This window comes from Dipodomys merriami, unplaced genomic scaffold (assembly GCF_024711535.1).
Source record: "Dipodomys merriami isolate MVZ:Mamm:240054 unplaced genomic scaffold, mDipMer1.0.p SCAF_78, whole genome shotgun sequence".
NCBI lineage: Eukaryota > Metazoa > Chordata > Mammalia > Rodentia > Heteromyidae > Dipodomys > Dipodomys merriami.
This window is the reverse complement of record NW_027206379.1, coordinates 3,634,226-3,662,136: the sequence shown is the minus strand read 5'-3', so window position 1 is coordinate 3,662,136 and position 27,911 is coordinate 3,634,226. Positions and strand designations below refer to the sequence as shown.

The 27,911-nt window shown below is 59.9% G+C and overlaps 1 protein-coding gene across 3 annotated transcripts in view; it reads left to right on the top strand.

Annotated features, from left to right (window-relative positions):
- Window positions 1–27,911, top strand: part of Shank2 (SH3 and multiple ankyrin repeat domains 2) — a 300,166-nt gene that overhangs the window by 112,076 nt on the left and 160,179 nt on the right. For all 3 annotated transcript variants that reach the window (XM_070009648.1, XM_070009647.1, XM_070009650.1), the window contains 2 exons: window positions 6,291–6,457; window positions 8,308–8,421. In XM_070009648.1, coding sequence (XP_069865749.1) covers window positions 6,291–6,457; window positions 8,308–8,421 — 281 coding nt within the window. The remainder of the gene's footprint in view (window positions 1–6,290; window positions 6,458–8,307; window positions 8,422–27,911) is intronic.

Below are 27,911 nucleotides of genomic sequence, written 5' to 3'. Positions count from 1 at the left end.
GGCCCCCCCCCCCCCGCACTCTGTTCCTGGTGTGTGTTCTGGAAGGCCAGTCACTGCTTCCCCGGGGCTGAACTTGCTCGCCACAGGATGGTGAGAGCCAGCCTGGATCGGACGGCCCCCCCCAGCCTGCCCCCCCCGCTCCTGCTGCCCCTCACTCTCCTGGCCAGGACTCTAGCCTCGGCAGGGACATCTGCTGGAGAACTGAGCCAACTTCAGTGGGAAGCAGGACACAGAGTTCAGAGGCCCCTGGCAGGAATCCCCCAAGGAGCTGGGCCTGGGGCAGGGGCTGGGGCAGGGGCAGGGGCTGGGGCAGGGGCAGGGGCAGGGGCTGGGGCAGGGGCTGAGGCTGGGGCTGAGGCTGGGGCTGGGGCAGGGGCTGGGGCAGGGGCAGGGGCTGGTGCTGGGGCAGGGGCTGGGGCAGGGACTGGGGCAGGGACAGGGGCTGGGGCAGGGGCAGGGGCTGGGGCAGGGGCAGGGGCAGGGGCTGGGGCAGGGGCTGAGGCTGGGGCTGAGGCTGGGGCTGGGGCAGGGGCTGGGGCAGGGGCAGGGGCTGGTGCTGGGGCAGGGGCTGGGGCAGGGACTGGGGCAGGGGCAGGGGCTGGGGCAGGGGCTGGGGCAGAGGCTGGGGCAGGGGCTGGGGCTGGGGCCGGGGCTGGGGCCGGGGCTGGAGCTGGGGACGGGGCAGGGGCCGGGGCAGGGGCTGGGCCTGGGCCTGGGCCTGGGCCTGGGCCTGGGCCTGGGCCTGGGCCTGCAGGCCGTCCGTCCCTGCTGCTGGAAGGACAGGGCTCACTGGGAACATGGAGAACCCTCCGGACCCCTCTCAGGCTCTTGCTAGCCCCACCAGCCCCGAGCCTGTGGCAGGGAGGGGAGAGGGGAGCAAGATGGGGAAGACACCCAAGCTACCTTGTCTCTACCTGTGGTCTCCCCCATTTGCCCCTGGTGGTCGTCCATCCCCCTCCCCATCTCTCCCTCCTGTCCTCCCCACGCTGGTCCAGAGGAGGTGAGGGCCACACAGTGCCGGGCAGCAGCCTCCCTCCTCCTGCAGGTGTGGGGCCCAAATGTGGGCAGGGGCCAGGCTGGGTGCCCCCCTTGCTGGAGGCAGCGCCCCCTAGTGCTGCTTCCTTGCCCTGCAGCTGGGACGGGCCCCCAGACACGGCTCCATCCAGTCCTCCATCCGCCCTGGCCTCCCTGTGCCACACCCCTGGCTCTGGCGTGGGAGGTGAGCAGGCAGAGGTGAGATCTCACCGTGAGAACCAGCTGGGCAGGCCAGGCCCAGCACAGGCCGGTGCAGGCGGCCACGGGAGCCCCGTCACCCCGCACACCCTTCAGGTGTGGGCAGCAAAGCGGCTTGGGATGCCCTCCCCCTCCCCCACCCCTCCCGTGCCCTCCCTCTGCTTCCTCAGGGACTCAGGACCTAGTTCCCGACAAAGAAGGCGGCTCTGCTCCCTCCCCTGTGCCTTGTCCTGACCCAGAAACGGGGAGGGGCTGGGCCTGCTGGCAGAGCAGGGCTGAGGCCAGAGCGGGCCTGTCACAGTGTGTGGCAGAGACACTGGCGGGGGGCACAGGGGAGACTCCCCAGCTATGTCCAGGCCTGGCGAAGGGGCTCCCTGAGGAGCAGGCGGCCTGAATGAGTAAGTCTGCGAGTCACCAAGGAGGATGAATGGGAGAGGCTCCTGTGGGCAGATCCTGGCTCACCCGGGGAGGCGGGAAATGGCCCAGCTCACTCAGCAAGTCGCCACGGAGTGGAAGCCAGCGTGCCGGTGGCGTGCTGGCGCTGAGATCCTGCCACCGGCCCTCTGACTAACACAAGTTGATTGGGATTCCATCTGGTTGTTCTCTGCAGAGAATGAGGAAAACCCGGACAGTGTGAGCCGGGAGCTTCAGACCCAGGCTCCTCGTACAGGCCGGGTAGGGGGCTGGGGGCGGGGCAGCCTGGCCTGGGGGGGGGGGGCGGGGATGTGACTCTACTGTCCGGGGCCGCCACTGGGAGAGGGCCTAGTTCACACAGGAGGTGCTGAGAGCTAAGCCAGGGAAGACATGTTCCTCTGGCACTGGCACATTCCCTGGTTCTAGCAGGACGGAGCGGGGACGGGACAGGAGGAGGGTAAGAGCAGTGTTTCCAGCACCCCACCCCCTCTGCCACCTGTAGCCTCCGAGAGGTTCAAATTAAGAGTGGCTAAGGTGCCTCGTGGGCAGGGCTGCTGAAGCCTAGCGCTGCTCTGGAGCCCCCGCACGTGCGTCAGGGCTCCTGGGCTCTCAGATGGCAGCGGCTGAGCTCCAAGCCCAGGCTGCATGCTCCAGCGCTGGCCCGGCCACCCGGGCACTGGTCACTCACTGTCGGGTTGCAGCAGGGCACAGCATCTGTGCAGAGTAGATTCCAAGAGACTTCCTCCCATGGATGCTCCTGGCCACCCCTCCTGAAATGAGGGTAGATATTCCAAGAGGTGGTACTCATCCAGGGGGTGGAGGAACGGATGGAAGGATGAATGAAAGAAGGCTGGGTGCAGGATGGATGGATGGATGGACAGACGGACGGACAGATGGACGGACAGATGGACGGATGGATGGATGATGGATAGATGATGGATGGACGATGGATGAATGGATAAATGTGAGGATAGATGGTCGGATGGATATATAGGCGACTGGATGGTGAGCTAATGGATAGGTAGGTGATAGATGGGTGATGGATGGATGGATTCATGAATGGAGAAGTGGATGGGTAGTTGATAGATGGTATCACGTCTGTCTGCTTCATCCATGCGTGGATGGATGGGTAGCTGGATGATGGTTAGGTGAGTGGATGGTGGGTGAATGGATGGATGGGTGGATGGATGGGTAGATGGAAGGATGGATGGATGATGGCTGACTGGCTGGATGGGTGGATGGAAGGATGGATGATGGATGGGTGGGTGGGTGGGTGGATGGATGGGTAGATGGAAGAATGGATGGATGATGGATGGATTGGTGAATGGAAGGATAGATGATGGATGGATGAGTGGGTGGATGGATGGGTAGATGGAAGAATGGATGATGGATGATGGATGGGTGGATAGTTGGGTACATGGAAGGATGGATGATGGCTGGATGGCTAGATGGATGGGTGGATGGATGGGTGCATGGAAGGATGAGTGATGGATGAATGGGCAGATGGATGGGTAGATGAAAGAATGGATAGATGGATGATGGATGGATGATAGATGGATTGGTGAATGGAAGGATGGATGATGGATGGATGGGTAGATGGAAGAATGGATGGATGATGGATGGGTGGATGGGTGTATAGAAGGATGGATGATGGATGGATGGGTAGATGGAAGAATGGATGGATGGTGAATGGATGATGGATGGATGGGTGCATGGATGGGTGTATGGAAGGATGGGTGATGGCTGGTTGGTAGATGGTAGGGAATGGTTGGCTGGATGGTTGGATACAGAGGTATGCAAGTGAATGGGTGGAGGAGCGGAAGAATGACAGACGTGAGGATGGGAGTGTGAACAGACACTTGGTGCGTGGGTGGTAGAGCAGGTGTGTGAGCGGCGGATGAGATCTGGGTGGGCAGTGGAGGAGGGTGAGGAACAGTCTTCCAGTTCCCCTTCCTCAGTGGCGTTTTGGGGTGTCGAGGCCCGCCTGTGCCCCGCTGCTGGGATCTGGGGGTCTAGATGACCCCACGCGCCGTCTCTGCCCCTGGCCAGGAGGGCGACAGGGAGAGGCCCGCAGAGCCCTGTGCTGGCTGCTGGGGCAGAGCCCATGACCACCACCGAGGCTCCCCTGGGAGCCGGGCCCGTGTCTGGCCTCCCTCCCTCGTTCTCCTGAACCCCATGCGGGGGTGTCCGCCCCACTGCCCCCTCCCCCCGGCTCCTGCAGGGGTTCCTGCTTGGGGCTCCCAGGGTCTGGGGCGTGGGTGGTGTCCTCCCAGACAGGGCGGGGGAGCGGGGGGTGTCCTGCCACACGGCCCGCTGGTGACAGCTCTCACCGGGACCTGTGGCTCCAGGACTCGGTGACTGAGCGTGGCGGGGGCAGGCATGGCCGCCCTGGGAGACTCTGCTCCTGCTGTCCCCGTCCCATCCCCCACTGTCCCCCAGATGTCCTCAGAGCCTGGGAGGCCTCCAGGGCTTCCGCCCGTGCCAGCGCAGCCAGGTGACCCGGCCTGCTTTCCTGCGCTCTGCTCTGCGCAGGTGAGGGACGCATCTGGGCCTTGGGGCGGGGCTGTCCCAGGCCGGCCTAGTCAGCAGCCTAAATGACACTCTAAATTTAGCACACCACAGTCCCAATTCTAGCTCTGTGCCCCGGCTCCGGGCCCCGTGCCCAGGCCTCATCCCAGCCGGGGTACCTGAGACTCGGTTTGGCACGCCGGCACTTGGGTAACTTTTCAGAAGCTAGTACCTACCCCAGGGCGTTTCTCGGGGGCCCACATACAGGTGTGAGGAGAATCACATCAAATCATGAGAATGCAGCTCTCAGCTTCTAGAATTTTCCATGGGTGCCTGTTTCACCTTGGTCCCTTGCAGGAAGCTCAAAGACCTGGCAGTCATTGTTAGGAGCACATACATACACACCCTGGATCTGGGTCGAATTCAGGTGTGCCTCCAGTTCTAGAGTGTTCTTCCATGTTGTTCAACTGCAACTCTTCCCCTTGGCTGGTGTCCTCTTATAAACAGCCAGCAGGGAGAATGCTTCCTGGGGGCTGTGTGTGTGTGTGTGTGTGTGTGTGTGTGTGTGTGTGTGTGTGTGTGTGTGTGTGTGTGTGTGTGTGTGTGTGTGTGTGTGTGTGTGTGTGTGTGTGTGTAGAGAGAGAGAGAGAGAGAGCACGCACATGTGCACCAATCTTGGGCCTTGAACTCAGGGCCTGTGTACTATCCCTGAGCTTTTGTACCCAAGGCAAGCACTCTACCACTTGAGCCACAGCTCCACTTCCTGCTTTTGGTCATTAATTGGAGGTAGGAGTCTCACGGACTTTCCTGCCTGGGCTGGCTTTGAACCGTGATCCTCAGCTCTCAGCCTCCTGAGTAGCTAGGATGTCAGGTGTGAGCCACCCAGCTGCTCTCTGGCCGTTTAGGATCAGCAGCCCCCCACGTTGTCCTGCCCCCCCCCGGCCACATTCCCCTGTGGACATATCATTTTGAAAGACCTCTGTCTTGGGATGGGCGAGAGAGACAACCAGGCCACCTCTGGGGTCTTCCTGGTTGGGACCTGGGGCAGCGGCTCCTTCCTGAGCCGTGAGGCCGCCCTGCACCTCCCGGACACTGCTGGACACTGGGGACGGGGTGGAATGGGAGGTGGGTCTTTGTGAAATGCGTGACATCAAACAAGAAAAGGCACAGCGCCTCCTGGGGCGATGGCAGCCTCTGGCATCCAGAGCGACCGGCGCCACCGTGGACAGTAGACCGGCACCCACGTGCTCCCGCAGGAGCTGCGGCTCCACCCGCGGCTCCATCCACTTGTGGTGAGCGGTGCTCCACGTGTCCACCCTGCTCGGCTGGACAGCCGTCCCCACTGTCCGGCTCCAGAACCTTCCCAGACTGAAGCTCTGTCTCCCTGGCCCCCGGTCACCCCATGACCCATGTGACCCACTGCGCCAGAGACCACGAGTGGGGCCTCAAACTCTGTCCTGCTGTGTCCAGCTGGGCTGCACCCTGTCAGCACAGGGTCGGAATTTTCTCCTCTTAGTGACAGATTCCAGGTATGAGCTGGGCACCATGGCTCAGGCCTGTAATCCTAGCTTGCTCGGGAAGTAGAAGCCAGGGGATAATGGCTCGAGGCCAGGATGTACCTAAGACAGTTCATGAGACCCCACCTCATTCAGTGTCTGGTGCAGTGGCACACGCCTCTCACCCCAGTGGCACAGCAGAAGGATCGCAGCCCAGCCTGGCCAGGATATCAAGTGAGACCCTGCCTGGAAAAAGCCAGCACGAAAAGGGGCTGCAGGCATGACTCAAGTGGTAGGGCACCAGTTTTGCAAGCACAAGGTCCTGAGTTCAATCCCTAGGACTGCAAAAGATGCAGGCTGACACATGGACCACATCTCGTGGTGCCACTGCCCACGGCTGGACATGGGCGTGGCCTGACAGGTGCTGCCCAAGGCCTGTCCATCCACTGTCACCGTCCGCCCTTACGGGACCTTCCTGATGGCCAGCAGCCTGGTGTTGGTGGAACAGGTCAGCTACGGTGCTGGAGTGAAGCTCCTGACTAAATGTCTCCCTCTCCTTCTCTCCCTCCTCCCTCCCTCCCTTTCCTTGCCTCCCCCTCCCTCCTCCCCGCCCCTCCCTGCCCCCCTTCTTTGATCCAGGCCACCCTTCCCAGCTAGCAAGGATGCCTCGGCCTCGGCCTTCGAGTACCCGGGGCCCAAGCGGAAGCTCTACAGTGCGGTGCCCGGGAGGCTATTCGTCGTCGTCAAGCCATACCAACCCCAAGGCGACGGAGAGATCCCCCTCCACCGCGGTGACAGGGTCAAAGGTTAGCGCTGCCCACCACCCTGCTCGGGCCTCTCAGTCCCCGCCCGCCCTCTGGAAGGGCAGGGCTAGGCTTGCCAGCACCCACTGTTCAGCGTGCCCGGGGCGGGGGCGGGGAAGGAAGAGGCACGGGCGTGCCGGGGGCGGGGGGGGGGTGAGCCTCCGTCCTGCACAGGGTCCCCGTGGCCCGCAGGCACCCTGCCTCTCACGGGCCACAGCCCCCTCTCCCTCCTCGCCACACGGCCCTCTCCCTCGTCTGACCCCCAAGCGGCCCCCAGGTCGGTCTCCCCGCTCGGTCCAGCTCTGGACCCCGAGCCCGCCCCGCCCCTCGGCCCCGGCGGTGGCCCAGGCCTGGTTGACAGCAGCTGTCCGTGCAGCTCCCAGGCTGGCCGGCCTGAGAACCCGGGCTCTGGTTAACGGGGGCCCCGGGGACCACAGGAGGGGAATGGTGGATGCCAAAGAGGAAGAGGGACTGGCAGGCATGTGGGTGAGGCCAAGACACCGCAGAGCCCATCCGCCACCGAAGCCCCAAGGCTGGTCTTTAAAACAAGGTGACCTGCTCACAATCGGGAAGAACGGACGTGGGAGGGAAGGGGTTCAGGTTCTGGCAGCCGCGGCGCACCCCATGGGCCTCCGTCCCAGCCCAGTGCTGTGGCCCCCGGAGGCTCCCAGGCCAGGGCTCTGTGCCGGGAGGGGAGCAGCCGAATGACCACCGGCTGGGCTGGCGAAATGGTGAGGGTGAATTTCGTTATTAATTGTGCCAGTGCTGGGGCTTGAACTCAGGACCTGGACACTGAATATTTGTGCTCAAGACTAGCACTCTACCACTTGGGCCACACCTCCACTGTCAGCTTTTGGTGTTTCCTTAGAGATAAGAGTCTCAGGGACTTGACTTTGCACTGTGATCCTCAGAGCTCAGCCTCCTGAGTAGCCAGGATGACACACAAGTCAGCAGAGCTCAGCTGGTGGTTGAATTTAATAACCAGCACCTGCACCCAGTACCTTTCGCTTCTCTATGCTCCGGCACCAGGTTTAATGAGGGGACATACAAGCCCATGCTGAGCGGCTCCTGTCCTGATGTGGGGGACAGCTGTCTGTCCATCTGCACACAGTGGAGGACACCGAGGGGTCATTGTCCCATCTCTGTAAAAGAATTTGTTTCTTCTTTCCAAAATCAGAGTCCAGACATCAGTGCTCACCCGGGCACTGTAATCCCAGCTAACTGAGAGGCTGCAATGTGGAGGATCACAGTTCAAAGCCAGCCAGGGCATAAAGTCCACAAGACTCCTCTATCTCCAATTGACCAGCAAAAAGCCAGACTAGAGGTGTGGCTCAAGTGGTAGAGCACTAGCTGAACAGCACAAGGCCCTGAGTTCAAGCCCCAGTACTAGCAAATTAAACAAGCAAACAAAAACCCAAGCCACCAGCACCACATGACCGATGGGCCCAGGGCTGGGGCATCTTTCCATCTTCTCTCCACGCGGAGGGGGGACGACGTCTTGAGATCAGACAGCCCCGCACAGCCCAGCCTCCCCACCCTGCCCCAGGCTTTTGTGGCTGAAATCACTGCTGGAGAGACTCACAGAGGACAAGGACATACAGAACAAAGACGCCCCTTTGCACAAGTGACATGGGAAGGAAGCGATTGAGGGCCTGCAGGCCCGTCTGTCCTCTTGTGTTGGTCAGAGGTGGCCTGGGGCAGCGCAGCGCTGTGCTGTCCAGGGTCCTCCCCAGGACCCTTGTCCGTGGGCACGTGGTCCTGGGCCTCTGGGTTTGCAGGTCCTCAGCCCTGGTCCGGGTGTCCCCTGCCCCGCCCTCTCTCTAACGCCTGTCCTCCTCTGCTGTCTCCTCCAGTTCTGAGCATCGGCGAGGGCGGATTCTGGGAAGGCAGCGCCCGCGGGCACATCGGATGGTTCCCGGCGGACTGCGTGGAGGAGGTCCAGTGCAAGCCGAGGGACAGCCAGGCCGGTAAGCTGGCTTCACGTGTGCCGGGGCTACGGGCGGCCTGGGGTGCGGCCGGGCCCAGCTGGCGGCGGCGGGGAGGCCGGGCTGCAGGTCCGGCTCCCTCTCTTCCTCTGGCTTCGTCCAAGCCGGACGATCGCAGCTGGCCGTGGGGAGCTGTGTGCGTGTGTGTGAGTCAGGAGCTGGGCGCCGGTGTGCTGGCCGTCCAGGACCACTTTGCGGGTTGACAAAATGTCCGTTTCTTCTCCTGGGTGGAGTCAGGACGCAGGTAGCTCCCCACGGGTGAGCAAGAACCCCCATTCCCGTCCCGAGGGCCACACACAGCTGCCCGGGCGGGAATGGTGGGGTGCTTACGCCTAACTTTCCCTGAGAGCTCAGCGCCGCAGGCTGCGCTGATGGAGGAGGCCCCATCAGCCGGGTGCCATTCCTGACGCTGTATGGAAAGGGGGCTGGGGGGAGTGATGTCTCCCACCTGTGAGCTGTGTGGACTTTGGTGGGTTCCCCGTGACCGCGCCCCTTGCTGGCCTCTCGCATGACGCTGTGGCTGCTGAGCTCGGTGCGTTCGGGGGGGTGGGGGGGTCGGGACGCAGTGCGCCTGGCGGTGTGGGCTCTGGGATCCTTCAGGTGTCCACACGTCGTGGGGGCCCCCATGCCGATCTGGCTCTGAGCTCCAGGGTTCCCAGGGTGGGGGACAGGCACCCTGGGCCGGCTGCCGGCATTGCTGGTTTGCTGGGGCGGGGCCGGGGGCAGGGAGGGAGGAAGAGCCAGCTTCCTGTCTCCTGCTGGCCTTCAGGTCCTGGGAGCTGGGGCAAAGCGCCGCTTCAGTAGAACTCAGCCCCCGGGGGTCCGGAGTCTGGGTCTTGGCGGGCCACCCCCTCCGGGTCTCAGCCCCTAGACTGCAGCCACCCTCCTGGCTCCTGACGCTATGGCAGCCCTGCCTTCATCTCATCCAGCCCCCCAGCCTTCCTCTTCTGCCTCTGTCTCCCCATTCTCACGGGGAGTAAAGTCTCAACTCCACCTGCAGCCCTGGTGCTCTGGCGCCATGTGGGTGACGGCACGGAGCCGGGACTAGGACCCGGACATCCTCGGGGTGGGGGTGGGGCACCCCCTCTCACGGGAGACATGCTAAGGACATCGGAACTGCTGTAAGAAGGCAGAGGAGGAGGTGAGGACAGGCTACAGGCGCTCCCACGAGCCCCGGCCCCCGTCCACTCTGGGTGTTGTCAGGCTGACTTGGTGTTGTCTTTTGTGGGTCGGTTTGCACCCATCACAAGAAGGGTCTGATCAGGAGAGGGTCATGGCGTCCTGGTGACAGCGGCGACCAGGTGTCTTCCGTGACTTCTTTCCGGAAGCATCTGTGCAGATTTTGGCGCACTTAATAACTGAGATGCAGTGTGCTTATCTCTGCTTTGGGTTGGTTGGATTCTTCTCATTTACCTCTTCCTGTTGACCCTGCATCAGATATCTGTTTGTTTGTGACTTGTCTTATCATTTTCTAGTAGTGTCTTTTAATGGGTAAAAGTGTTTTGCTTTTTTAATTTTAAATGAAGTCTGAGTTATCTCTGTTTTATTTTTTATATAGTTGCTGCTTTTGTAGCTTTTTTTTATTTACATTGGAAATGTGCAGATCCTGACTATGTATAGAACCCAAAAGATGGCACAAAAGATTTGTTCACGTGTCTCCACTCAGCCGGCATATTCTTGCCAGGTCAGCTTTGTCTCCGCCCCTAGAAACTGCCTCTTCAGTATAACAAAAAGAAATGGAGCTGGGGGTCCATCGGATGAGCTCCACGGACAGCTCAAGGACAAAGAATGCCGGGCGGCTGGGCAGGTGTTTTCTGCTGTGGGAGACAGCTGAACTCCATCTCCTCAGGGGCTGAGTTAGGGGCCCTGGCTGATGGCGGGCCCTGTCTGATTGGTGGCCGTGTCTGATTGGTGGCCCTGTCTGGCTCGTGGCTGACTGGTGGGTGGACTGTTACAAGTTGGGCTCCATGTCCAGAACAGCTGGTGGTGGCGCCTTGGCGTGTTCCGCAGTTTGGAGCTCTTAGTCTGTAGAAGCGAAGGCGTCTGGTGGTGCCCAGTGAGCTCCTCCCCAGGGCCCTTTTGATCTCAGAGATGAAGTGGGCGCGAGTTGCCGGGGCTGGGCGGGTTCTTTGTAAACCGGGGTGCTCGGCTGCGTGTGGGCAATCTGGGCACTGCCACCTCTGACAGCATCTGCCCCGATCCATGGGGAGACGGGAGAGACCCGTTCTCCAGTCGGGGCTCCCGTTCACATCTCCCCATTCGGCGGCGCCGGGGTGGATTGCTCCGTCTGGTTCTGGGAGAGGGCCAGGGAGATGGGGACCTGAGTGCTGATGTTTCATTTCATTTTAAGCATAGGACAGCCGTGTGTCTCTGTGCACCAAAACACCGCTGTGTGTCCGCCCTGGCCTTGTCCACCGCGAGCCTCAGCTGCGCCGCGTGGCCCTCCCAGTCAGCACGTGAGCTGACAGCCAGCGTGCAAGTGTGCTCCCCACGCCCGCCACGCGTCCCCCCGCCTCGGGGCTCCATGTGCTGCCCAGCGGATGCCACCTCTGGCGGTGTGTGTCCACCAAGGCCTCCGGACGGGGAGGCCGGCCTGTCTGTCCCTCGGGATCAGGCTGTCACGTGTGAAGCCAGGGGCAGGCTGGCAGCCCTGGACTCCCTAGGGGCCGATGCCATGGCCTGGGCTGAGCGGCCTCCTCCAGGAGGTCCTCTGCTCTGTTTGTAAGTCCTGTCCAGTGACGGAGGATGGCTGCCATGCTGTGGAGGTGGCCGGCCACCCTCGTCAACTAACTGTGCATGGGCAGAGATCGCCTCACAGCATTACTATGCTCGTGGCCAGACCAGGCTGACGTGCACGACGGATCACGGCGGTGGTGGGACCACAGTCTTGGGAGGGAGGGAGGGAAGGAAGGGGGACCAGCACCCTCACCCCGTCAGCCTCCCAGTCCCCTCCGCCTTCCAAGGCCTCAGTCTCCTCCTCTGTGCTGGGCTCACCCTCCTCCCTCCCTCAGTTCTAAAACAGAACCCAAAGCCAGGACACCCTGGCGACGGATCTCAAATAAGAAACTGAGATAATTTTCCCAAGTCGCCGCTCGGCGCCAGGTGATGAGTCAGTTTCTGAGGAACCACCAAGGCGAGTGTTCTTTTCTGTGGCGAAGCTTGTGTGTAAACAAGCAGGCCATGTTGGGCTGCTGCCCCGCCCCCAGCCGCAGGCCCGCCCCCGCTCAGGGGGTCTCCAGGCCCCGCCTCCACGTGGATGCCCACGCCCTGCAGGAAGACGTCCCCCGTGGGGTCTGGCTGTTGCCCGCTGCGGTCCTGGGCTTTCCCTGCTCTCGGTCTGGCCTCTCTGACGGCCTCCAGGGCCATCTGCTCCCAGCCGTGGCTGCACTTTGCCTTGGGGAGCCGGGGACCCCTCCCCGCTTCCCTACTGTGGTCGTGAAAGCCCCCCACCCCAGCTGGGAACAATGGGGCCTCAAGGGCCCCATCCACACCCGAGCCCTGTGCTAGAACATAATGACCACCAGCCTGGCCCAGGTCCGCAGGCCAGCCACTGCCCACCCAGCCCCATGCGGGTGGCGGCCCCCGGCAGGACATCGCGCATCGTCCCTGCTCCCCTCCCCCACCGTCCCCGCCCCCCAGGCTCCCAGGTAGTACTGTGCCCCTAAGCGCCCCGGCCTCATGTCACTGCCCGACAAGGAACAGGGGCCCAGAGAAATTAAAAGGCTTTGACGGGCATCGGTGACTCATGCCTGTCATCCTAGCCACTCAGGAGGCTGAGCTCTGAGGATCCTGGTTTGAAGCCAACCCAGGCAGAAAAGTCCATATGACTTTTGTCTCTAGTTACCCACCAGAAAGCGGGAAGTGGAGCTGTGTGGTTCAAGAGGTAGAGCACCCGCCTTGAGTTTAAGCTAAGGGGTAGCACTCAGGCCCTGAGTTCAAGCCCCAGTAATGGCACAGAAAAGGGAGGGAGGGAGAGAGGGAAGAAAGGAGGGAAGGAAGGAAGGAGGGAGGGAGGGAGGGATGGAGGAAGGGAGGGAGGGAAGCAAGCAAGCTTGGTTGGGAGGTTGAACAACTTGCCCAGCACCCTGGGCCTTGTGGCTCCTGACCAAAGGACCCTTTCCTTCCTCCCGGCCATCGGTGGGAATGAGGACTGTGGTGGTTGCTGTGGATTGGGACGTCGCGTGCGTCCCTTTAAGAGGGGAGGCTCTTGTGTTGGAGGTGACCCGGTCTCATGAGATCCCGTGGTGTGAGCAGTGGTGTGAGCGCGGTGTGAACAGTGTGAGCACGGTGTGAACAGTGTGAGCAGCAGTGTGAACAGTGTGAGCGTGGTGTGAACAGTGTGAGCGCGGTGTGAACAGTGTGAGCACGGTGTGAACAGTGTGAGTGGCAGTGTGAACAGTGTGAGCGCGGTGTGAACAGTGTGAGCGCGGTGTGAACAGTGTGAGCGCGGTGTGAACAGTGTGCGGTGTGAACAGTTTGAGCGGCGGTGTGAACAGTGTGAGCGGCGGTGTGAACAGTGTGAGCGCGGTGTGAACAGTGTGAGCGCGGTGTGAACAGTGTGAGCGCGGTGTGAACAGTGTGAGTGCGGTGTGAACAGTGTGAGCGGCGGTGTGAACAGTGTGAGCGCGGTGTGAACAGTGTGAGCGCGGTGTGAACAGTGTGAGCGGCGGTGGGGAAGGCAGAGCCCCTCGCTGGGTTCTTGTGGCCGTGCAGGTGCCTCTGGACACAGTTCCTGTCAGGCTGAGACAGCCCGCAGACAGCCTTGTGTTCACTGGTCCCGGTGGAGGCTTGGCAGCCTCCCGAGCCTGGCTGACGGCAGGGCCAGCTCAGATGAGTGAGCTGCAGCCCCTGACCTTGAGCTGCACCCGCATCTGTCCCCACACACATGCTACGCTAATTCCTACCGCTCTTCCAACTGCTCCTCCATCCCCTGCCCTCCAAGAAAGAGGACTTCACTAGCTTACATCCTTGAAGAACCTAGTGTTGTCTGGCCTCGGGCACAGCTGGGTCAGGCGTTGGGGAACATTCTACAGCGCCCCGCTCCTTCTCAGGGCGTAGACCCTCCGTGGAGATGGCGGCGTCTGTCCCTGGCAGCCCCCGGCCATCTGCCCTTCCAGGTCCCAGTCCACTAGGAAGGGAGGTCGGCTCTGTGCTGGCTGGCTGGCTTTGGCTTGGGCAGCCAGGGACCAGCCCTGTGAGGACTGGCTGGAATCATGGAGTCAGCGCGGCCAGGGGTGGGGAGCCAGGAAGTGTGGCTGACCACACACCAGGGCAGGGATGTCGGAAGGGGAGCAGTCAGAAACTGTGAGTAGCGAGTGAACCCCCAGATCGGTGCCTGCCATGCTGCGTCCCTTCCCTTTGAAGATCATAGATGGCCGTGACCCACTTTCCCGGCCACTGGAGCGCCTTCCCTGGAAACAAAGACAGGGGCAGGGGCTGTCCCTCCCTTCTCTGGGCGGCCCTGGCCAGAGCAGGGGGGGCTGGGGGGGCACCCCACCGGCGAGAGACTGGGCTAATTACCCGAGCTGAGCTGCGTGAGGCAGCCACCGCGGCAGCCTTCCAAAATAGAACGCTTTTGTTATCTTTAGAGCATTTAAAAATACAGGCAAATGACTCTATTAGCATGTTGGTTGTAATCTAAAATATTAATAAGTACCCAAAACCAGCCTCCGAAGAGCCGCTGGCGGTTTCCCTAACGGGGCATAAAATAAATATGAGGGCTGGCCACGCGCGCCTCGCTCGGGCGGAGACTGGGTTCATTAAGCGGGCGGCGCCGCTCCCCCGCCCTGCTCTCTTTTACTCCGTTTTATTCCAATGTCCTCCCAGCTGTGTGGGCCCCGGGCTGGGGGAGACCCGCGTGGTGTGTCCGACACTCAGCCGGGCCTCCTTGGGAGGATTGGTCTTCAGCTCTGCTGCGGCCGCCTGGGCCTTCCCCGCGTCCGGCCCTGGGGGACAGCCTGCTCTGGGTTACCATGACAACCTGGTGATGCTGGGGACCCGCCCCGCCCCTCTTCCCCACACGGGGTCCTGCAGGCTGGAGGATGTGTGGTCTGCGGTTCCAGGTGCAAAGTCACCTTGCGGTGCAGCCACGGGTTGGGGGGGGCGGCTGGGGGGTTCCAGAGAGGGGTACAGGAGAGGGCCCTCACAGCCAGACTGTCAGGGGGCTGTGGGTGGAGCTAGCAGGCAGGGCAGCTGGCTGGGTTCACTTCCAGCGCTGGAGGCTGAAGTCCCCCTGAAAGTCTGTGGCTGGAGGGCTTACACACACATGGGGGGGTGCTTGCACACCGCCCTTCTTTGCACACATCCCCGTCCTCGCTGGCTGCCTCTTCCTAGCGGGTCTCATTTCACCTTCACCATCCTCCTCGGGCTCTGTCTGTGAATACAGCCCCTGCGAGGCTCAGGGCCTCAACCAGCAGCCTGCAGGCGGCAGACAAGAAGTGCTGGCCCCGCCCCCCGCGAGCCCCCCACGGGTGCCACAGCCGTGCTCTGCCCTGGGGTCCAGCCTGGGGAAGGCCCCAGGCCCGGGCTCAGCGCCGCCTCTTGCACTGTGATCGTGACCTGTGGCTTGGCCTCTCTGAATGCCCCCTCCCGCCCTGTGACCCGGGGGGCGTGTGTGTGTGTACCTGCTGGGGGAAGGTGTGTGTGCGCGTGCCCGTGGGGTGTGTGTCGGTGGCTGAGTTTGCAGTAGGCCGTGGGGGGGAGGCGAGGAGAGCACCTTTCCCAGCAGCTGCCAGGCTCTCCTCCAGGCCGCCCCTCGCGGGCTGTACTGGGGGGCCTGGTCCTAAACCGCACTCCCTGGAAAGCCACACTGATTCCAGCTCCCCCTGATCCCTCCTGGCCCAGAGAGCCCGCGGGGCCGGGAGCTGTGTGTTCGGCAGCTGTATTTTTTAGGCGGCTTTCCAAAGATGGCTGGTGGGCTGGGAATCCCATGTGACAGCGGCTTTGATCCACACAGACGGTGCAGGCAAGGGTCAAGGGAAAGCGGCTGGACACTCACATGTGGGGGACCTGCCTGCTTCCAAGAGCCACTGAGCCAGGCCTGCCTGCGGCCTTGGCTGCAGCAAGGAAAAGGAGCACACTGGGAGGCGTGGACGGGCTGGAGAGGCGGGAGGATGGGCGGATGCAGGTGCAGGTCAAGTTTCCCTCTAAAGGCTGGGGCTCTTCACTTCGGGCCCTCGCCTTCGCTCACAGTGGCAGAGCTTGCCTGAGCAGCAGGCAGACACGCGGAAAGGCAGGGGCTGCCCTGGGGGGAGACACCCTGCTCTGGGGCGTCTGTGACGCGGGGTCTGACTTGAAGTGACCAGACAGGCGACTATCTCGCTCTAACCACTCTGGGTGTGCCGCCGCCGCCGCCACTGTGGCTCAGGGGCTCTGAGGCTGACCTGACCTTTGAACCCGACCCCCACGTTTGGGCATCCCTTTTAGGAAAGCACGCATGCGCCCTGCATTTGAGACCTGGTGCTTATTCTTGAGTGAGGACGCGTCCTGCCGCGGCCATTTGTCCTGGGCCGGGAGGAGACATTCTCCCCGGTGACTGCGTCTCGGGGGCTCGTGTCCTCTTTCTAATGTTCTCTAGGACCTTAGAGCCCACTGAGCGTCAGGGCCAGCAGCAAGGCCAGGAGAGAGCTGCTCTGGCTCTTTTCTCTTTCTCGTGCCAACCCTGCAGCGCCGGAAGGAGTGCCAGGGTTAAAACAAAGAAGGCTGTGCTTCTGTGCTTCCAGTGCACTGTCCTGAAATCCCTGGCCGCCCCTCTGTCTTCCCTCGTCTACCCTGCCTCACTTTCTCCTAAAATGACTTTGATGAAAATCAGTGTCCTGGATTTGCTTTAAGCTGAGTTTTTGACTTCCTGGCTGCCCTTTACCATGCCTCATTTTCCCCAATCTGTCCTGCTTCAGATGGGTAGATGGATGGTGGATGATGGGTGGAGGGGTGGATGGATGGATGGGTGGGGTGGATGAGTGGATGTGTAGATGGGCAGATGGATGATAGATAGATAGATGATGGGAAGTGGGTGGAGGATGGGTAGTTGGAGAGATAGGAGGGTGAATGATGGATGGATGATGGGCAGGTAGATAGTAGATGGGTAGGTGGATGGATGATGGATGGATGTTGGATGATGGGTGGATGGTGGGTGGTGGATGATGAATGGTGGCTGATGGACCGATTGTGGATGGATGGTGGATGAGGATGGTGGATGGATGGTGGATGAATGGTGTATAATGGATGGATGGTGGATGGTGGATGATGGATGGATGGTGGATAATGGATGGATGGTGGGTGGTGGGTGGTGGATGTGGATGGTGGATGAGGATGGATGATGGATGGATGGTGGATGGATGGTGGATGGTGGATGATGGATGGTGGAAGGCTGGTGGATGATGGATGGTGGAAGGCTGGTGGATGATGGATGGTGGAAGGCTGGTGGATGATGGATGGTGGAAGGCTGGTGGATGATGGATGGAGGGTGGATGGATAGTGGATGGTGGATGATGGATTGTGGATGGATGGTAGATGATGAATGGTAGATGATGGATGAATGGTGGATGATGGATGGATGGTGGATGGTGGATAGATGGTGGATGGATGGGGGATGGTGGATGATGGATGATGGAAGGCTGGTAGATGATGGATGGAGGGTGGATGGATGGTGGATGATGGATGGCTGGTGGATGGATAGTGGATGGTGGATGATGGATGGATGGTGGATGGTGGATGGGGATGAGGATGAGGATGGATGGGGGATGATGGATGGATGGGGGATGGATGAGGATGATGGATGGATGGTGGATGGATGGGGGATGGTGGATAGATGGATGATGGATGGGGGATGGGGGATGGATGGGGGATGGGGATGAGGATGAGGATGGATGGGGGATGGGGATGAGGGTGAGGATGGATGGGGGGTGGGGATGAGGGTGAGGATGGATGGGGGGTGGGGATGAGGGTGAGGATGGATGGGGGATGGGGATGAGGGTGAGGATGGATGGGGGGTGGGGGATGAGGATGAGGGTGAATTAGGAGGTGGCCTCACTGGGGTGGCTGTAGGTCCCCCCTCACCTCCTTTTCATACTCACCCCAGTGCCTGTGTGCCACCCCTCCTGTCTTGAACCCCTCAGATGTCTGAAGCTGCTGTGTGTGGGCGCCAGGTGCAGGCAGGTATCAGTCAGTAGGGTGCCATCAGCATGCCGCCCATCTTTGGGTCTTTGGCCCTGGGGTGGTTAGGGTAGCGCTGCCCCTTGGCCAGCCCAGGATTCAGCAGCCTCGCCCCGCACTCTGACCCGGCCCGCAGGCTTCCCCACCCATGCCGGGGTGGCATTCCCTACCCCTTCTCTGTACTGTGTCCTGAGCGTGGGGGCTGGGAGGTTTTGCAGATCCTGGGATTTGCAGCCAGGTGCTTTACCGCTGGAGCCACACCTCCAGCCTAGTCTCTCGTGTGTTGTAGAAGATCGGCGACGTCACGCTTGGGGAGAGGGCGTGGCTGCCCCTGACAAGGTGCCTCCCCTCCCCCGTCCCCCTCCCCCCCCCGCCATCAGGCTGGGCAAAGATGGGAGCCAGGGCCATCCCCTCTTCCCTGTGAGTGTGCACACCCCCACGCGTGTGCAAGCCCCTCCCCGTGAGTGTGTACCCCCTGTGAGTGTGCACCCAAGTGTGCATGGCCCTCCCCATGATGTGCCCCCATGAGTGTGCACCCCCTGTGAGTGTGCACCCCCATGTGTGTACATGGCCCCCCACGACGGTGTGCCCCCCTCCGCCAGTGCCCCCCCGTGAGTGTGCATGGCCCCTCCCGTGGCGCGTGTGCCCAGCCGCCCGCCCCTGCGCGTGTGCACGGCTCGATTTGGAAAGTGGAGGCTGTCATCTGGTGCCCCGCTGCTGAATGGAGATGTTGTTTTTGGCCGCTCCGAAATAGAGGACGGGAAACAGATTCGAGATTATGAATAAACATTGGCCCGTGGGCCCGCACAGACGTCACACTCACAGATTCAATTTGAGACGTGCATATGGAAACGGGGGTAAACCGTGAAGCCAGGCCGGGGGCTCTGTGTGCCCTGCCCCCAGCCCGGGTGAGCGGAGGGAGGCCGGGGAGGGAGGCCGGGGAGGGAGGCCGGGGAGGGGAGGACACGGGAGGAGGCCAGGAAGGAGGCCAGGAAGCGGCAGTGTGGGTGCACCCACAGGTGTGGACAGAGAGTCAGCAAAGCAGCTCTCAGGCTCCAACGAGGTGAGCAAACCCATCGTAGAATTCATCTCCCTTTTGGGGGTACTGGGCTGGAACTCAGGGTGCCGCACTGTGAGGTCGGTGCTGTTTTACGCTGGTTAACTCTGAGCTAGGGTCCTGCCTCCTGCGGAGGTGCACATCTGGTCTAATCCTCCCAGCTTTGGCTTCCCAATGTAGCTGATTCCAGTAGGGTCGTGCTGCTGTGCCCAGCTGTTAATTGAGAGAGTAGAGTGTCCGTGTGCAGGCATAGGCAGGCCTCAAACTGCAGTCCTCCTGATCTCAGCCTCCAAAGTGGCTAGAATCACAGGGATGGGCCGCCTGTGCCCAGCTAGCATGCCTGCTTCCCGGCTATCTTCTGTGTAATCCGCATCTCTGCTCTGAGTGTGTTCCCCGAGACCCCATAGTAGAGCACACAGCCCAGTGACCTTCAGACAGTCGTGCTAACCCCGGAGCAATCTGATCACCCAAGGAAGAGCGCTGCAGCCAGCCCAGTCCCAGCCCCCCCTCGTGAGACCACCCCTGGTGCCCTCTAATCTGTCTCTCCCTGGACATTCCGTGTAAGGACCTTGCCCAGTAGGTGGACTCTGGGCGTGGCTGTTAGCATATGGGCCACCTGTGTGGGAGCCTATGTCAGAGTTTCCCTTCTTTTTCTTTCTTTTTTTCAAAATTTTCTGTGGGTCGTGGGGCTTGAACTCTGGGCCTGGGCGCTGTCCCCGAGCTCTTCAGCTCAAGGCTAGCGCTCTACCACTTGAGCCACAGTGCCTACTTCTGGTTTTCTAGTGGTTCATTGGAGATAAGAGTCTCATGGCCTTTCCTGCCCAGGCTGGCTTTGAACCATGATCCTCAGATCTCAGCCTTCTGAGTAGCTAGGATGACAGGTGTGAGCCACCAGTGCCCGGCCTCCCTTCTTTTTCTTGACTGAATAATAAATACTCCATTGTGTGCATAGACTGATTTTGCTGCCTGGAGACGAGGGCTTTGTGCCCTTTTGCCGCTGTGAATGAAGAGTGCTCATACCTGCCATGCTAACCTTGGGGGGAATTTCTGGGCGCCACGATGGCTGAGCTGGACCTTTGGGGGACATGTCAGAGCGTCCTTGCCACGCTCCTGGCTTGTGCACTGTGGTTATTTGCGTGCTCAGCTAGGAGCGACAGAGTGGGAGTGAAGGCCTTGCCTTCATCCGCCACGCGAAAGCTTCCATGGTCTCCTGGGTCTCCATGGTCTCTCCACAGGCTTGAGCCTGAACCGGGGGCTGGGGTCAGCTGCCCGGGTGTGAGGGCCGATGGGAGGCCGCGTCTACCCGCATGGCCTTCCAGGCCAGAGGCAGGGCAGGCAGTGGAGCCGAGGGCGCGGAGGACAGAGCGAGGACAGAGGCAGGCCTCTAGCCTTGCGGGCTCCTCACTGCAGACCCTGGGAGCGGGAATGGACGCAGACCGCCCCGCGGGACGTGGCGTCAGCCTCACAGAACTGTGCTCGTAGTCACATCCGTGCACACGCACACTTGTACATGTGCTTCTGTGCACACAGTGTGCACACAGGTCTGCGTGCGCACCCGCGTACACATCGCTCCACACGCCCCTGTGGCCGACCACTGACACACGCGTGCACACGTGTGCACGCACCTATGGGAGCCCCAGCAGCCCCGCGAGGCGGTGGCCCACAGCGCAGGTGGCACAAGCTCCGTCCTGGAGTCCTGACACAGATACAAAGCCGGCCTGACCCAGTTCCCGTTCCTCAAGCGCCGGTCCCGACCGCCTCATTTGTCATCCAAATGGGGCCACTTCCAAGAGCAAAGCAGGCCAGCTGCCCAGCCGCGGGCGCCGTGGAACCAGGTGCCCCACTTACACCGCAGTCCACGCTCCTCGAGGAAAGGAGCCTGCTGGGAGCCACAGCCGGGCCCTGGGCCTCACTCATTCATTCATTCATTCATTCATCTCTCAGAGTCCTCTGGCCAGAGGACAGCCGGGCAGCCGCAGGTCTCCAGAGGACAGACCTGGCTCCGAGTCGCTTCCAGGGAAGCGAATGACGACACTGCGCACACCCGGCCAAGGCTCCGCCGCGGAAGCCATGGCTGCAGCAGGCCTTTGTCCGTGCTTGCCGGACAGATGGACAGTGGTGGTGGGACCCGGCACAACCCATGTTCCAGGAGCGTCCATGTGGGTAGCTGCTGGGTTGGCCACCTGCCGGACATGGCCACAGACACCACAGAGGACAGGAGACTCCCAGCCTCCCCTCCAAGGGCAGCTCCGCGCATCCACGTGGGATTCATTACTCTCTCTGCTTCTTCCTCCCTGTCTGTCCCAGCGTGGGCTAGAGTTTCCATGCTTCACGTTCTGGAGAAACTATGACGCTTTCCCCTGATAAACAGGCGAGGTACAGTGGTTTGAACCCAGAGCCCCATACTGGCTAGGCAGGCACTGTGCTGCTTGTAGCTGGGATTACAGGTGTGAGCTTTGGCGCTCCACTACTTTCTGGACTGTGATTCCTGGGCAGGAAGCTGAGTCCGCAGCAAGGCTGGTAGCATCGCCGCTGCCCAGCGCCCTGCATTCATGCCCGGCGAGGGTCCGTCCACTCTTCCCCTGAGTGGAGCTGCCAGGGCTAGGGAGCCTGCCGGGCACCTCTGCAGCCACCAGCACACAGTGGGTCCCCTGCAGGTGCACACAGCGGGTCCGGCAGAAAGCCACATCTTGGAGGTCATTCTTTGTTTTCTAAATGAGCCCAGAACAGATTTAGAATCCAGTGTGGTTAAAAACCCGCCCATCTTCTTCCGTATAAAAATGGCTTGTCATTTTGTCTGCCAAGAACCCTTCCCAAAGCTGCACCTCCAAAACGCTCACTGATGGGAACAGAAACGCCGCCGCTAACATTAGAGACAAATGGAGTTGTTATAAAACAGTAAGGAAACCACAGGTAAGCGAGCGAGGCCCTCCCATGCCCAGTGCCCTGCGCCCTGTGCGGCCCCACGCCTCTGCCACCACGTGCCACGGAGGGTTGGTTGGCCCCAGGTGTGGTTGTCTGGAGCAGGAACTGTGTTCACAACTTAGGGTCTAGGGTCACGGAAGGACTGCAGACCAGAAATAGGACACTTCCAACTTGATGGAAAAATCCACACCCTCCCAGCCCCTCCCCTTCCCCGTTCCCTCCTCCCTCCTCCCTCCCCTCCTCTCTCTGAGCAGGCGGGCAGATGGGTGATGAGTAAATGGAAGGACAGACAGACAAGTGGTGAATGTATGAATGGTGGGTGGATGGATGGTGGATGGGTGGATGGATGATAGATGGGTAGATGGATGGATGGATGGATGGATGGATGGATGGATGCACAGATGGACAGGAGGGCAGATGGATGGATGCCCTTTGCCCTTTCTGGTTCAGAGACAGCAGCAGGTCACATAGTGGTCACTTCAGCCCCACGGCCTACCCGTGAGTCCTGTGCGATGCCCACAATTTGTCATTGTCGGGCCATCTGGAATTCCAAGAATGGAATCTTGGCCAGGCACTGGTGGCTCATGCCTGTCAGGAGGCTGAGATCTGAGGATCACAGTTCAAAGCCAGCCCAGGCAGGAAAGTCTGTGAGACTCTTACCTCCAATAAACCACCAAAAAGTAGGAAGTGGAGGTGTGCATCAAATGGTAGAACACTAAGGGACAGGATCCAGGCCCTGAGTCCAGCACCAGTACCAGCATGGAAGGCAGGAAAAGAGAGAGAGAAGGGTGGGAGGGAGGGAGGGAAGGAAGGAAGGAAGGAAGGAAGGAAGGAAGGAAGGAAGGAAGGAAGGAAGGAAGGAATCTTACAGCCCTGGTATACTCATCTTGCTGTTCCCAGCCTAGCTGCCTGTGTTAACTCCAGCTCCACGGAGCCTAAGGCAAAAGAATCACTTGGTGGGGGGGTGGAGCCTGAGTGGAAGATGGAGCCTGCGGAGGGCGGGAGGTGGGGCCTGGTAGGTGGAACCTGTGGAGTATGGGAGGTGGGCATGGTGGGTGGAGCCTTAAAGGGTGAGAGGCGTGGCTTAGTAGGTGGAGCCTGTGGAGGGTGGGAGGTAGGACCTGGTGGGTGGAGCCTGTGGAGGGCAGGAGGTAGGGCCTGGTAGGTGGAGCCTTAGAGGATGAGAGGCGTGGCCTAGTAGGTGGAGCCTGTGGAGGGTGGGAGGCGGGGCCTGGTGGGTAGAGCCAGTGGAGGGTGGGAGGCGGGGCCTGGTGGGTGGAGCCTGTGGAGGGTGGGAGGCGGGGCCTGGTGGGTGGAGTCTGTAGAGGCAGAGCCTTATGAGTGGAGCCGGGATGGAGGCGGGGCCTTATAGGGGTGGGGCCTGTGGTGGGGAACTGGGTGGAGCCTTGGAAGCAGGGCCTGGTGGGTGGAGCCTGAGTGGGAGGCCGGCCTGGCTGGGCGGGGCAGGCTGGGTGGGTGGACCATGCTGCCCTCACAGGAGTGTTTTCTCTAGACGGTGTCTCTACTCCTCTCACGTTACAGCGAGCAAACTCCCTCCCCTGTCCCTGCTGGTCCCATGAAACGGGCCCCGGAGAGGCCGCCGTGGCCTCCCGCCCACTGGCTGGAGGGTGAGTGGCCGGCCGTGGGCTCAGCGCCTGTCCCCGGGCGATGAGGAAGGCCGGCGCGTGTCTGTGCAGGCAGCCTGGGCCCCGCGCCCTCGATTGTCCGTCTGTGGCCCCCTTTGGCACTGCGCCCCTGTGAGTCAGAGACCCCACGTGGCTGGTCCAGCTGTGCTCAGATGGGGGTTCTGTACCCCCAGACACTCCTGCCCTGGTCACAGGAGGCGGAGACCAAGCTCAGAGAGGTGAGGCCACCTCCCCAGGGGCGCCCAGACCTCAGTCCCTCGCCAGCAGACTGCGGAGGGACAGGGTCAGCATTTTGATCTGTGAGAACCCTGAAGGAAAGTGGAGACCCAGAGGATTGAGAGCCACTGTGTCGTCCCAGGAGTCAGAACTGAAGCCTGCGGAGCCGTCCTGTCCCCTCCTGGAGAACAGTCGGAAGGCCCCAGGTCCTCACCTCCTGACGGGGAGGCCCCTGCCCCTGTGTCCTTGGCGGCCTCTGCTGGAGAGCCAGCTCCCTACACCTGTTCCCATCTCCACCACACGGTGGCAGCCTAGTCCTGAGGAGCCGCACCCAGCCACACTGGGCCACAGCACCTGGCCTTGCCCAGGAGGACGCCTGTGAAAATTGCTCCCAAAGTCACTACTGCAACTGCACCCAAGGCCTGTGGTCCTGTGGCAGGCCCAGGCCGGGCTGGGGACACCAGGAAGGGCCCAGGCCCTGCCTTGGGTCCCCCTGCAGGGGTAGGGAGATGGGGAAGATGGGTGGTCATGGGCAAGTGAGGACAGGAGGGGGTCAGCCCGGGCTACCCCACCGTCCTTGTCCAGGGGGACATCGCGGGAGGCCGCCGTCTCTGGCAAGAGGCCACCTCGGATTTTCTTTGTGCTCTGGACACCTCCACAGTGTGCCGTTCCCAGTGCAGCCTTCTGCAGTGTCGGCCCTGGGAGATCCCGGCCTCCCCCTCCCCAGGCCACATGGTGAATGGAGTCTGCACACACACACACACACACACACACACACACACACACACACACACACACACACACGAAGAGTATGGAAGTGCAGTTCCCCTCCGTGTCCCCAGGGGCTGTGTTCCACAGCCTCTGGGACCGGGAAACCCGCCGAGCTTTGAGTCCCTCGGATGAAATGGCTTTGTTATGGTGCATTGAAAATATGAGTCTCTTCCTGCTCAGGCTGGCTTTGAACCGCAATCCTCCAATCTCAGCCTCCCAAGTAGCTGGGATTACAGATGGGAGCCACTGGTGCCCAGCTCAAAGGGTATTTCATCACAGTGGTGATAACTGGTGTTACAACAAAGCCCCGTGCGTCACCTCCTCCTGCCTCCACCTCCCTGGATTGCTTGGAGCCAGCCAGTGGGTGACGGGACCCTGGTTCTTGGGCCGGGAAAGCCAGGGCTGCTCTCACCAAGAGGCCAGGAGACGGCCCCTGGCTGTGGTATGAGCCAGACGCTGGCTCTGTCTCTCAGTAGGACTGTGTGTTCACACACTCACTCACATAGTGGTTTATGGACACGCTTGAACATGTGTGTGTATATACATACGCTGGTGCTGGTGCTAGGACTTGAACTCAGGGCCTTCTTGTTCGAGGCTGGCATCCTACTTGAGCGATACCTCTGCTTCTTGCTTTCTGGCTGTTTTGTTAGAGAGAGAGAGGTCTCACAGATTTGAATCTCACAAATCTGCCTGGCCTGGCTTCAGACTTTGATCCGCAGATCTCAGCATCCTGAGTAGGCGGGATTATAGGTGTGAGCCAAGCCTGGCCCAACTTTTTCATACTTTTTCATACAGTATGAAAAGGATAGAAACCATACCCTGAATTTGTTTATTTGCTTATTTTTTGATACAAGGAATTGAACCCAGGGCATGAAGGACGTTAGGCAAGGGCCTTTTTATGTATTTTCATTTTGAGATGGGGTTCCTGCCCAGTTGTCCAAGGCCTGGCTTCAACCTCATGATCCTCTTGCCTCTGCTTCCCAAATAGCTGGACTTAACAGGTGTGCCCCTCACAGAAAAAGCATTTTTGTTTTGCTTTATTTTTACAATGGCAGCGATTGAACCCAGGGCCTTTGCACATGATAGGCAAACCCTCTATACTTGAGCTAGACCCCAGCTGAATTTTTGGATTTCTTGTTTTGTTTTGTTTTTCCTGATGGTACGTGTGCCCCTCTCGTGTCAGATGGCAGTGAGTGCAGCTCCCACTGGGCTCAAGATCCTGAGGGGGAAACAGGCCACACAGCAGTGTCTGCATCACCAAGCTGGGGCATGCAAGGGCCAGTGAGGGGAAGAGCCTGTATCAAACCATCCTTGCATTCCAAGGAGAAGCTCCCCATGCGTGGCCACAGAGCATCTCCTTTCTCTAGTGCGGGACTTGATTTGCTGATATTTTGTTGAGGATCTTTTCTACTTCTGAGATGGTAGCCAAGGCCGGCCTCTGACTCAGTATCCTCGAGCCTCTGCCCCCCCTTGGCTGTGCTTTGCTTGTGCTGACTTTTTGTCTGGTTTGGGTCTCAGGAGGCCCTGTCTTTGTGAACTCCTGTGGGAAGAGGCCTTCCCAGGGCTCATCTCGGAGAGATGGAGTGGAATGGATGTCATTTCTTGAGATAATCTGCAGCAGTTCAGCAGTGACTGGCTTGGGGCCCAAGCTGTGTCTTCTGAGTGTTCTTAAACCTCGCCAGCTGTGTCACTGAGCGACCTGGGGTGCTTCGTACAGCCCATGCACGGTGGATCCTGGGTGCCAGCAGCTTTCCATGGTGAGGTTTCCTGCCGAGTCTCAGCAGCATTGTTCGTGGTGGGTTGGTTCCCTGGGCACGCTCTGGGACGCTGGCCCACCGTCAAACCTGGCCAACCCTGTGGGTCTCTGCATTTCCCCTTTGTCAGTCAGTCTGCCTAAAACTTTCTGCAGTGTGTTGATCTTTGCAAGGAGCCGGCTTTTCTTTCCATCAACGCTGCCCTGTTGTTTTGTTTTTCTGTTTTGCTGTTGTTTGTTGATTTCTGCCCTGGCTTCCTGCACACTTCCAGTTTGTTCTGCTCTTTCTCTGTTTTTATGAGTCACAACACGGCCTGGGTGGAAAATGTGCGTTCTGATATTGTTGAATAGAACATTCTGCCAGTGTCAGCCAGCACCTTCCGGTGGTGGCCTGGCTGACGCCTCCTCCACAAAGCGCCAGCCACTGAGGCAGGGAGGAAGAATTTTCTAGAACCACCATGAACATGCCCATGCCTACTGTTTTGTTCCATGGGGTTGCACTTTTCTGTGTTTTAGAAATTGGAGAAAGAGATGTCTCCTGAGGGACTGTGCCTTCCTTGACCTCTCTCTCTCTCTCTCTCTCTCTCTCTCTCTCTCTCTCTCTCTCTCTCTCTCTCTCTCTCTCTCTCTCTCCATTCTCTTTCCTGCCTTTCTCTGTCTCCTCTGCCTTCTCCCTTCTCTCTTTCTCTCCTCCATTTTCCAGCATTTCTTTCTTCCATCCCTGGCCATTGTCCTTGCACACAAAGCTGCTTGCCTGGTACTGTGTGTACACATACACAGGCATTCGTTCACATACCAGGATTTGAACTCAGGACCTCAACTTCTCACTTGGCTTTTTTGCTGATGGCTGACACTCCACTATCTGAGCCACACCTCCAGGCTGGCACTTTGATTGTGAATTGAATATGGAGTCTCATGGACTTTTCTGCCCGGGCTGACTCAGAACTTTGAGTCTCCAGATCTCAGCCTCCTGCATAGCTCAGCTTATGGGTGTGAGCCGGTGCCCAGCTTGCATGGTATTAATGTTGGCACACCCATCTTCTTTGTTTGGTGCGTGTGTACTGTTTGCTGCTCACATCACTGTCCTGAGGTACAAACTCACTTCCTCAGAGAAGACTTGTCATTAAAAGGCTGCCCTGATGCTCTCCTCTCTTCGGTAGTCCCAGACCCTTAAGATTCGATGCAAGTACGAATGTCTCTGTGTCTGTGGCAGTTTTATTTCCTCTTCCCCCCTTCCCCTTCTCCATTCCCGTCTCTTCTCACTGCTGATCCTTTCTGCATGTTTGAATCTGCTCCTTTGCTATGTAGGCTTCTATTCTCCGTGTGTAGTTTTATCTTTTCAATGATTGCTCTGAGATTTCTATGTACACACTGAAGTTTTCAATTTACTTTAAATTAACACTCTACCACTCCGTGTGGAGTAGAAGCCTCGCCTCTCAGCAGGTCTCTCCTCCTCCTCCCGCTGTTATGTCTGCCATATGTATTAAACCAGCATGTGTCAAAAACTTTGTGTGTATATGTGGGAAATACCAGGATTTAAACACTCAGGGCCTTGCACTGGCTAGGTAGGTGCTCTGCCATGTGAGCCATACCCTCAGCCCTTTTTGCTTTTATTACTGTTTTTGAATAGTGTCCTGTTTTCCCCAGGCCAGCCTGGACTGTGGTCCTCCTGTTTATACTTCCTGCATAGCCAGGATGACAAACAGACTCCACCCAACTGTTGGTTGAGATGAGGTGGTAGGGAGCTGGCCTCAAACCACAATCCTCCCCCCCCCATCTCCACCTCCTGCAGAGCTGGGATTACCGTCATAAATTCTGTGAGGACGGTAGGGGCGGAGGGGGTTCTGTGACCCAGGTTCTCCATTCCTTTGTTCCTGGAGTTCAGTGTCATTTTCAGTCCCTGGGGAAGTGTCTCCTCTGCTTTGCTCAGAGTTGGCCCATTAGCCTCCAG